At 48.4% G+C, this 10,780-nt stretch overlaps 1 protein-coding gene across 4 annotated transcripts in view; it reads right to left on the reverse strand.

The window, feature by feature from the left end:
* STIM1 (stromal interaction molecule 1) overlaps nt 1-8,056 on the reverse strand; it is a 188,081-nt gene extending 180,025 nt beyond the window's left edge. For 2 of the 4 annotated variants that reach the window (XM_022565779.3, XM_022565777.3), the window contains exon 1: nt 7,326-7,439. Coding sequence is in view for 2 of the 4 variants with exons in the window: in XM_022565776.3 (XP_022421484.1) it covers nt 7,326-7,464 (139 nt within the window). In the remaining 2 variants the exon portion in view is untranslated. Of the gene's footprint in view, nt 1-7,325 lie in introns of all 4 variants that reach the window. The other 2 variants (XM_022565776.3, XM_022565778.3) reach the window with 2 other exon arrangements.
* Nucleotides 8,057-10,780: the final 2,724 nt, after the last annotated feature.

Consider the following 10,780-nt stretch of genomic DNA (forward strand, 5'->3'; position numbering starts at 1 on the left):
TAAAAGCAGAGGTTGTGAGGACCCCACTATCCCTAATTGTGTAGTACTTTAGAGTTTATAAAGCCCTTTCACCACATAAGTTATCTCATTTGATCCTCACTACAAATCTATTCATTAAGGTTATGCTCTTTCTACAAATGAAAAAACTAAGGCTGAGAGAGGTAAAGTGACTTACCCTCTACAAGGTCCACAGACAGTAAGAAAAAAAGCTGGAACTCTGAAGCTCCCCTAAATCCAGATATTTATGTCTGCTGGCTGTGGCCAACTGAGACCCTTTTGCCAACCAAAGCCAATCATCTCATCTGAGCTTCTACCCAGCCCCACCCACTCATTTCCCAACTCTCTCCTCCCCGCTACACATAGGTCCTTTGTGGAACTAGACAGTTTCCCAGCTACTCCCAACCGCATTCTCATGGTAAGGCCTGCAACAATAAGAGTCTGGTTTCTTTAAAATCCTAGACAAACTTCTTCCAAGCAAAATGAGGCCATTGGACTCAAACTGATCTGGATGACTTTTTTAACAAAAGCAAAAAACAAGAAATTCTATTTTTTGTTTGTTTATTTGTTTTGCCTCACCACATGGCTTGCAGGATCTTAGTTCCCCAACCAGGGATCGAACCTGGACCCCAGCAGTGAAAGCACAAGAGTCCTAATCACTGGACCACCAGGGAATTCCCAAAAAATGAGAAATTCTAAAACAGTGAACTTTCTAAATAAGTGAAGCTTATTTCTTCGACTTTACCTAACCCTTTCGAAGTAAAACTTCTTCAACTTCCAACCTAGTAAACTACAGTTGAAAAAGAACCAGACAATAAATCCCCTTCAATTCAGTTTTACAAACTCTACAGCATGTAAAGTATACCATGTGCCAAGGCTTGTGCTAGGAGCTTCCTGTCCTAACCCTTGAGGAGTTTTTATCAAGGAAGGCCGGCACATACACAGGTAACTCCAACAGGGTAGCATGATTGGTAAGATTATAGACTCCATCATCCTCCAGGGCAGCACTTTGTGATAGGTGACTAGACTACTCAAACACCTCTGTTAGCACAGCTATGGCCAGACCATTGAGGCTAAGGCTCTGCATGCCAGATTGGTGAGGGACACACTGACAGGTACTGTGTTTTGATAAAAACAACAAGGGCTTGATACACAGATCCCCAGAGTTATGGTTCTGATCCTGCCACTTTTTAGTTATGTGACAAAGAACACAAATTTCTCAGCTACGAATTCTTCACCTTTAAAATGGGCATAATGGGAATTCCCTGGTGGTCCAGTGGTTAGGACTCCATGCTTCCACTGCACGGCACAGGGGTTCAATCCCTGGTTGGGGAAGTAAGATCCTGCATGTCATGTGGCATGGCCAAAAAAAAATGGGCATAATAATAAAAACAGGTATACCTACTTCCAAAGTTGAGGATAAGATAAAATAATACGGGCTTCCCTGGTGGTGCAGTGGTTGAGTCCGCCTGTCGATGCAGGGTGACACGGGTTCGTGCCCCGGTCCGGGAAGATCCCACATGCCGCGGAGCGGCTGGGCCCGTGAGCCATGGCTGCTGAGCCTGCGCATCCGGAGCCTGTGCTCCGCAACGGGAGAGGCCACAACAGTGAGAGGCCCACGTACCGCAAAAAAAATTTTTAAATTAAATAAATAAATAAATAAAATAAAATAATACATTGAAAAGGGATAAACAGATCTGAACTTGGATGAAAATACAAAGTGCCCTGGGTGAGCAACACCATGAAGGGTTGCTGAAAAGCCCAAAATGTGTACCAAGATATATGAGAAGGTATGAAAGGAAGAGAGAAAATATGATCCATTCAAACAGGCCCTGATTTCAGCTTTTCCAACAAACTTTAACAGAAGTTTTAGGCTGGGCACAATAAAAACAGAGATAAATAAAATACAACCCCTCCTCCTTTCTTCCACAAAGAGCTTACACTTGTAAGTGAGCAAATATATGTACAGTGTGCTATGTGTTAAATTAGAAATTTATACAAAGTATCCAGGGGGTAATAAAGAAAGCTCTGTATTGTTATTACTTGATTTCTTACACTGTGTTATGGGCACAGGCGTATTCAATGTATTATTCTTTATACTTAGTTGTATATCTTAATAGTTCATAATTTTTTTTTTGATCAGCAGTAACAAAAAAAGAAAGCTCTGTTGGAGACCCAGTTTGGTATCTTTCTCTCTCCCAAAAAATTTGACAGCCAGAACTGCTGGGTTTCCTGGAGAATCATTTCTCACAGAAAGCAGTATACCACAGCATGCCCATGAAGTCACTCAGCACTGTATCTCAAAGCCACTCAGCAGGAAATAAGGGGCCCCCTGGGGCTCAAACTCAAGTCCTGTGAAGACCTAGGAAACCGTCCCATCAAGACCTCATCCCTTCCTTGTCAGAGAACAGGAGTTCTTAGCATGATGGCTCCACATTCCTAAGAAGCCCATGAGAAGAATTGGGTGGGGGGGGGGCGGGGGGGTGAATTTGGATGGGAAAGAAATTACATCTTTATTTTCAACATTCTCTTACTGAAAGTTAGCATTTCCTTCAATCATACATAATAATCAACCATAATATTATTAGCACTACCTATGATTTTGTCACCAACAGAAAGTACAGACATTTTCATGTCACATTACATTGGTATAGATATCTCCAAATATTATTCATAATCATCATTACTTCAAAATTACAGTAGTTATGAGACCTGCCACACACCACACGTGACTGCAATCTTCCTGTCTACCAGCCCTCATGCGAGGTAGCTGGCCAACTATGAAGCAACTCTGCCCAGTTATTGTTCAGCCGCCAGTGAGACCCCATGTGCTCACACTGGTGATCCAGACCTCTACAATGCCCCCTTCCCTCCAACAATCCCCAAGTCAGACCACTCCCCACCCCGTTCTCTTATGCCTCCGCCCAACCCCTCCTTCCAGGAAGCCCTCCCCAGCCACCTTAGCCTAGCTCAGCCCACGCAGAGCTCTTGTAATCCTTAGCCTACACTGTCTACACTGCTTGGTTTTGTGCTTCATTAAGCCTGTGCATTATGTTGTATTTAATAGTCTCTAAATATATATCCCCACCCCCACCCCCAAACTAGACTTCTTTGGTAGCCCTAAATTCCTTCCATAGTACAAAGCAAGCAGTAAGCACTCATTACAGACTTGTGGATTGAATAACTGATTACGCCAGGGTCCCTGACTCAAATGTCTTAGTCTAGTTCTACTAATAACCCATTGTGGAATTTCTATGTGACGCCTCTCTGGACATCAGTTTCCTCATATGTAAAAATAAATAAGTTGAACTAACTGATGTTTCCACCTCTTAACTTTTGAATTAGGCAACCACTTTTTATCTCCCCAAGATCTGAGAAAAATTATGGAGGAAACTGAGAAGCCTCCCCCAGCTCTCCCAGGCAGGGTTAGTCACTTGCTCCTCTGGGCTTCCCACAGCCTTTTGTATGTATATATCATACCTCTACTACAGCGCTTATCACAAAGTTCTGAAAGAGTGTATAACCTAGTGGCTGAGGTGGAGGTGGGGAGAAGAGTCAGACTGCCTGGGTTCAAATTCTGGCTCTATTCCCTACTATCTGTATAACCTTGGGTAATTTACTTGACCTCTCTATGATTTCAGTTCCTCACTTATAAAACAGGGATAATACCAAGCACACAGGATGGCTGTAAGAATTAAAAAGAATAAAATGTTTGGAATAGTGCCTGCCACAGTAGGCACTAAAAAATGTCAGTTGCTATTATTGTTGATGTTACTGATGTTGTTAATGTCTTGCTAGGCACTGGGTTCCTACTTCAGCTGGATCTCTGTCCTCTTCCCGTTCTCCATCACAGCACTCTGTTTATGTTTTCTTCCACAAAAATTACAAGACACTATATTTATTTATGTATTTATTTTCTATCTCCCCACTAGACTGTAAACTCCATGAAGGCAGAGAACATGTCTGTTTTGTTCATCCTTTAATTCCCAACACCAAACACAGTGCCTGGCCCAGAGCAGGCACTCAAATATATGCTGAATACACAGCACGTGAGCTGACACTGTTCAATGTTTGCTGAATAAATTAACCTGGTTAAGGATGATTGTCAAAGCTGAGGTGTGGGTGCAGATGATGTCCTAGCTGCCCCAGGATTAGTGTGACCCTCTGCCCATCCCCCAATATTAGCCTCAGCCAAGCCGCACCCACCTGCCCTTGGCTCCAATCCAGTTCCGGGAACCACCCTCAGCTAAAATTAGCATAGCCACCAAGATGGCCAGGCCATTTATAGCCTTGGAGGCAGCAGCAACTAGCTGGGTGGGCAGGCAGGACTCTGGCCTCCCACTCCATTAGGGGTGGATTGAGAAGCCAACCTGCACTCCATAAACTGCCTAGAGGCCTATCCTCCAAAGCCCAGTTCTAGTTATACTGAGTAGAACCACAGTTCCTGAGTAGAGGTCCTCAACCAACACTGGGAGTCACAACTCCAGACTCACGTGGGACCCCTCACACACATTCTGCAGGAAACATTTTGAATTTCTGGAGGCAATGAGTCCAGAGTCTAAGGGAGGTTCCAAGCATCAATTCCAGGCAGTTTCAGAAGTGCAGGCTTCAGAGCAGCACAGTCAAGCACAGATCTTTACTGAGAAAGTAACTTAGCACAACTGGGTATACAGGCATCAAAGAGCCAGAAGGTGACAGGAATGGCCTCTCCCAATGAGAAGGCCTTCTAGCAGAGCACCTGCCTTCCCTGGAGGGGCAGACCTTTAAGATAGCCATGTACATCCAACAAGAGAAAAAATGCAATTTTCTGGCCCCTGCAGAAGACTGTCCAGAGGAGAAAAAGACAGCCCTTTTTTGGATCTCTGCTACAGAGTCACCAGGCGCTGCCTAACTAACTCACCAAGAAGAAAGTAACATTCTCTTGGCCTTACCTAGTGCTCCTTTAACAGGGCAGGGCCTGAGAAGACAGAAGAAGTCTAGGACTTAAGAAGCAGAAAACGTGGGACTTCCCTAATGGTCCAGTGGTTAAGACTTTGTCTTCCAATGCAGAGGGTGCGGGTTCAATCCCTGGTCGGGGAGCTAAGATCCCACATGCCTTGCAGCCAAAAAACCAAAACATAAACAGAAGTAATATTGTAACAAATTCAATAAAGACTTTAAAAATGGTCCACATCAAAAAAATCTTTAAAAAAAATCAGAAAACTGAGCATAGGACTCAATTTCTTCAACAATAAAAATGGGGATAATACCACCTGCCCTGCATTCTAATAGAGCAATTGCGAGACTATGGGAAAAACAGCTGTGTAAAATACAAACTTTAGAGAACATACAAATTGACTAGATATGTTGAATCTGATTTAGAAAAGTGGAAGCTTTAAGGGTAAGTAAAACTCCTGTGTTCTGAGGATACAGAGGGACTGGAAAGGCTACAAGAGTTCCTGGCTGTGTAGACAGCTCCTCACCAAATCCTTTAGAAGAGCCCCGTCCATGAGCCCAGTTCACCTCTTTGCAAAAATGAGTTCTTATCTGAGTCAAAGTCCCAGACAGGCCCAAGGTGACAACCTACCAGAACAACAGTGCTGGGGCCTCCAGGTTACCACAAACTATAGTCATTCCCAGCACCTAGGGTCTCTGAGATTTCCTCCCTGGGCTTCAATATTACTGTGACAATAGAAACTAATTTCTGAACTGAGAGGAAGAAAAGACCAAAAGAGAAGCCAAAGTAGTATAATCAACACAGCCAAGCCTCTAAAATATGTTGTGTGGAGGGCTGTCTCCATAAGCTCAAGCCAGGGGCTGGTTACGAGGGATGCTGGAGTGCCTCTTACCTATGGCATGTACAAACACACAAATCTTCCTGACAGCTAGCTAATGCCTAAATTCAAAACTTCATCTCTTTTAGCACTGTGTCTAAAATAAAGAACACTTCCTCTCCCCCAAAAGAAAATTCATTTTATGTCAGGCACTCATATTTTAGGGTGAAAAAAGGACATATTATCAGTTACAAACAGGAATGTCACTGGGACAGCAGAGAGGCTCCTCAGGTCTTCTGCACAGTTTGACCTACATCTGCCTTCATAGCCCAATGAGAGCCAAGCTTTGAGCTAGGGTTCAGGGGCCAAGGAGACACTGTATGGAGAAACAGGATTAATACGCAAGAAACAGGATTAATATGCAAGAAGGACCTATCTTCAAAGCAACAGCCTAGGTGCCATGCTTGTACATAGGGCAACCCTGGCCTCACTTGGAAGCCAGCCCTTGGGGTACCTGCAGTCACACCCAGCCCAGTCAAGGAATTTAAAAGGGGGTTTCCTAAGAAAGGGTCTAGCACCAAAGCCAGCCTCTGGATCCATCCATGAAACTTCCTGGCCACCATGATTTACACTTCCTTTTCCTCCTTGTATCTACAGGTATTCACTGAGGCGTCCCCTCACTTGAGCTTGCCCCACCGTAGAAAGAACCCAGCTATAAACTCTCCTCATTCTGCATCTCACTATTTTGGGCAGATCACAGTGACCGGGTGAGAGAAACAGGGATAAAAAATTGGATACCTTCTAAGCCTTGTGTAAAACAACTGCATTTTAAAAGTGCTCTTTCTTCTGCAACAATACCAGGGCTCCTACTGTTTGACAAGCCTCCATAAGTGCATAGGAAAAACCAGGACAGATCAAAAATATTGTACAATTCCTACCCTCATCAGTCAGAAGAAACAGAATAAGTCAACAAGTGGTCCCAGGAATTACATCATGCCCATGTCAACAAAAGGCCATTTAACTCCCTGGTGGTAAATAGGATTCCATCTAAGGAACTGCCTTGATATTTCAAATGGGCACAGCTAGAAGACAGCAGATTACCTAAGGGAAGGGAGAGAATAGGGTCCCCACGCTCATTGTAATAGAAAGGCACACCTCAACACTAAGTTAGAGAGTAATACAGTTGGCCCAGTCCTGACTCTTCCTACCCAACCCAAGTAGCCTCAGCCTCCCCTGTGCTGCCAAGTGCTGAAACTGGCCAAGAGCAACAGACTTATCATCTGCCCAGGGCATCAGTCCAGACAAGTAGTCATGAGAAGGGGTCTTGACTTGCTGATCCGAAAGGCCAAGGTGCCCCAAAAGCAGAGCTCTTTTCACTGCCAACAAAAGACATCCTGAGGAGGGATGAGGAAAGTTGTTTAAGAGAGACAAAGACATTAGAAGGGAAAGAACTCTTTGGACTACGAAGAACAGGCAGTGCCATGTGTGGGTCTGCCATCAATCGCAGGTGTATAAACCTAGGGTTCGACTTCCCCACTTGGGCAACTCAGTTCTTGTCCGTGGCCAAGGCCTTACCTGCTACAGTGGACTCCTCAGAACTGGCCCCCGAGCCGGTTCCCGTCGTCTTCTCGCTGTGGCTTTGGCTGAGGCTCTGGCCGTGATGCAGGAGAAGCCCCCAGAGGAGCCACAGGGCAAGACGGGCGCAAACATCCATGACTCCAGGTCTCAGTCAACATGCGCCTGATGTAGACACCTCAGGATCCCAGAGGCTGACGGTCCTGGAACCCCAGGCAAGATGCCCTCGAGGTGCCGCAGCTGTCCAGCCACCCGTGAGTCTGCCTCCTCAGACAGCCAAAGGTCAAGTGCTCCAAGTTTGGGCGCGGGAGGTGGGCCGGCGCCTCGGGTCCAACAGTGGGTCCGCCGGAGCTGCGACGGCCTGAGTACCCGGTCGGCTCGGGCCGCTTCCGGAGAGTTTGGACAGGGTGGCCGCGGAGCCGGTGTCAGCTCCGCAGCCAGCTACACCCCTGCCGGAGGGGGCGGGCGGGCGGGACCTCCAGCGGGCACCGGAGTGGGGGAGGGAAAGAAGGGAGGGAAAGAGGGGGGCACCTGGCCTCGCACCGCCGAGGATCGGCGAGGGGCACAGGTTCGGGAAGGGCGTGCGACTTCCAGGCCCCCGCGGGTGCAGGCGGCTCGGGGATCCCAGGCCTCCTAGGCCGAGGTCAGTGCTCCCGCCCAGTCCCGTGCCCAGGCGGCCGGCGGTGCCCAGGTTCAGCAGGCGGACGCGCACGGGCCAGGCCCGGGACAGAGGCTCCCCGGCGAGCGGGCGGGAGGCGCGGGGCGGGCCCGGGGCGGGCGGGGGCGTGCTCTCCCGCAGGCCCGCCCCGCGCCGCCCGGCCCCCTGCGAAGCCCGAGCCCGCCCCAGCGCCCGGCTTACCCCGGAATAACCTGTTAGAGACAGCCGCCCGGCACCCCCAGACCCCGGAGGGCTCTCCCGGCTCTCGGCCCGCTCTAGTCTCCGCCAGGACCTCTCTCCCCAGCCAAGGGTCGGGTCCCGGCCTCCCTCTCCCCCACGAGAGCCCCTCCCGCACTAACAGCCCGCGAACGAGCGGGCGGGCCCCTGACACGCAGTCGCTCAGGTAACCCAGGCCTGCGGCGGCAGCGACGATGACAGTAGCTGCCCTGCCAGATCTCCGGGCCTCGGTGCTGCTCCACTCGCCCAAGCTCTAGAGCTGGTCAGGGCAAAGACCCTCGGCACCACGACTGCCGCCCGGGGCTGCCTGAGGCGACAACTGCCCAGCCCGGTTCGGCCGGGGGGCCCATTGCCAGCCCCCTACTCCAGGCCGGTATCCCAGGCTCCGCCCTCCCCGCCGCGCCTTGCAACCAATCCGCTTCCGCCTCTCTGCAGCTTAGGAACCCTCGCGCTTCGTCACCCGTGCGCAGCGGCCCCTGGCGGGCAAATCTGGGCGCTGCGAACAGGGCCCGAGCTCGTTGGGAGGCCCTGCCCCTTTGCAGAGGATTGAGGAATAGAGCTAGGACCCGCCCCGGGGGGAGGCCCATTAGGGCCTGCTAGTGGTTTCGGAGGAAATGATGCCAGAAAACACACGAAGCGTCCAAACCACTGTAGGTAAAATTGCCCAACACATACCGTAAGTCTTGGCTAAATGACCCCATCTGCCTACCTGACGCCCCCTCCCCGCCTCATCCAAGCTAAGTCGGATGCCCTCCCTTAACTCTCACAGCCCGTTTTCCTAACCCCCCCTCCAAATACCCTCCCCTCTGAGGTTTTTGCGGGTAGGGCCTGTGGCTGGTTCCTCCCTGCATCTCACTCTCCCAGCTCTCTGTGTGGCTTGGGGGTGTTAGCGACTTGAGAATGAGTGCCCTCATAAAGAGGGAGTTGCGCCTGGGCCTCCTTCAACAGAGCCTGCACTTCCTGTTCTCAAGTGTGCTGTCAGCAAATCTTTACTGAAACCTGCTTCTGTGCCCTACCCTGTCCTTGGCACCTGAGGCAAGGGAAGGGATTAGGCCCCGTCCCCACTCTGACAGTGCTAAGCCAGCTACCTGTTCTGAGCAAGGCTTCTGAAGACCGGGAAAACGGATTTGCCCAATAGCTGCCTGGCTTAAGGGTTAGGCTGTCGATATAAAAACACACATCTGACGTCATCTACTACCACGCTTCCCACTCTCTTATTAAACTTCAGTCGCACTGGCCTTCTTTAAGTTTCTCAAATACATGGAACATCAGCCACCTCCCGGCCCTTGTATCGGCTGTTGCTTCTACCCGAAACAGTCTCCCCTCCTGGCCTCCCCATCAACTCCCTCGTATGGCTGGCCTCTCATTCTTCCAGATGCAGTTCAAGATCTTCTCAGAAAATCCTACTCTGACTGCCACCTCAGGTCCACAATTGGACCATACTCATATCTGCCTTCCCCCGCCCCATAGGATTGTGACTTTTCAGAGGTCAGGGGCTGTGCCTTATTCATCTCTGGGAAATGGCCATCCAGCCATAGGCCCTGTACATAGTAAGTGCTCAATAAAAGCTGGTTGACATGAGTTAATTCATTTGATCATGCAAATATTTATTGAGTAACAACTGTGTGCTGGGAAATTGGCCCTAACAGAAGATGAGCCCCTGATCTAGGTTCTACTAGACCTACACTCGGAACCAGGAGTCTGAAATTCAAATGGAAAATGGGAAAATAGCTAATATTATTGAGAGAAGTAGGTGCGAGTAATAGGGAGTGGTAGGGACTGGGGCACACTGGTAAGCAGGCAAGAAGGTGAACTCAGTATTGCTGGATCATCTTTAAGAGAAGATGGGAATCTGGACTTTTAAATGATGTAGCCCCTTTATCAACACAGACCTACTGTATAGCACAGGGAGCTCAATATTCTGTAATAACCTATATGGGGAAAGAATCTGAAAAATAATGGATATATGTATATGTATAACTGAACCACTTTGCTGTACACCTAAAACTAACACAACATTGTAAATCAGCTATACCCCAATATAAAATAAAAATTAAATTTTAAAAATAAATTTTTTTTTGATGTTGGGGGTAAGAGTTTTTATTAATTAATTTATCTATTTTTGCTGTGTTGCGTCTTCGTTTCTGTGCAAGGGCTTTCTCTAGTTGTGGCAAGCAGGGGCCGCTCTTCATCGCGGTGCACAGGCCTCTCACTGTTGCGGCCTCTCTTGTTGCGGAGCACAGGCTCCAGATGCGCAGGCTCAGTAGTTGTGGCTCACGGGCCTAATTGCTCCGCGGCGTGTGGGATCCTCCCAGACCAGGGCTCGAACCCATGTCCCCTGCATTAGCAGACAGATTCTCAACCACTGTGCCACCAGAGAAGCCCAAAAAATAAATTTAAAAAAATCAAAACAGAAAAAAAAATGATATAGCCCTTTAAAAATGATATAGCCCTACATCTATAGTATAAATTGATCACTCAGACTACATGTTTATAATTTCTGCCTAAGCCAACCCACCTGCCTGTGTACTCATTTGTCAAAGAGAACACACAAGAAAAA

This window comes from Delphinapterus leucas, chromosome 7 (genome assembly GCF_059928025.1).
Source record: "Delphinapterus leucas isolate spDelLeu-1000000601 "Yukka" chromosome 7, BTC_Dleu_Yukka2, whole genome shotgun sequence".
Taxonomy (NCBI): domain Eukaryota; kingdom Metazoa; phylum Chordata; class Mammalia; order Artiodactyla; family Monodontidae; genus Delphinapterus; species Delphinapterus leucas.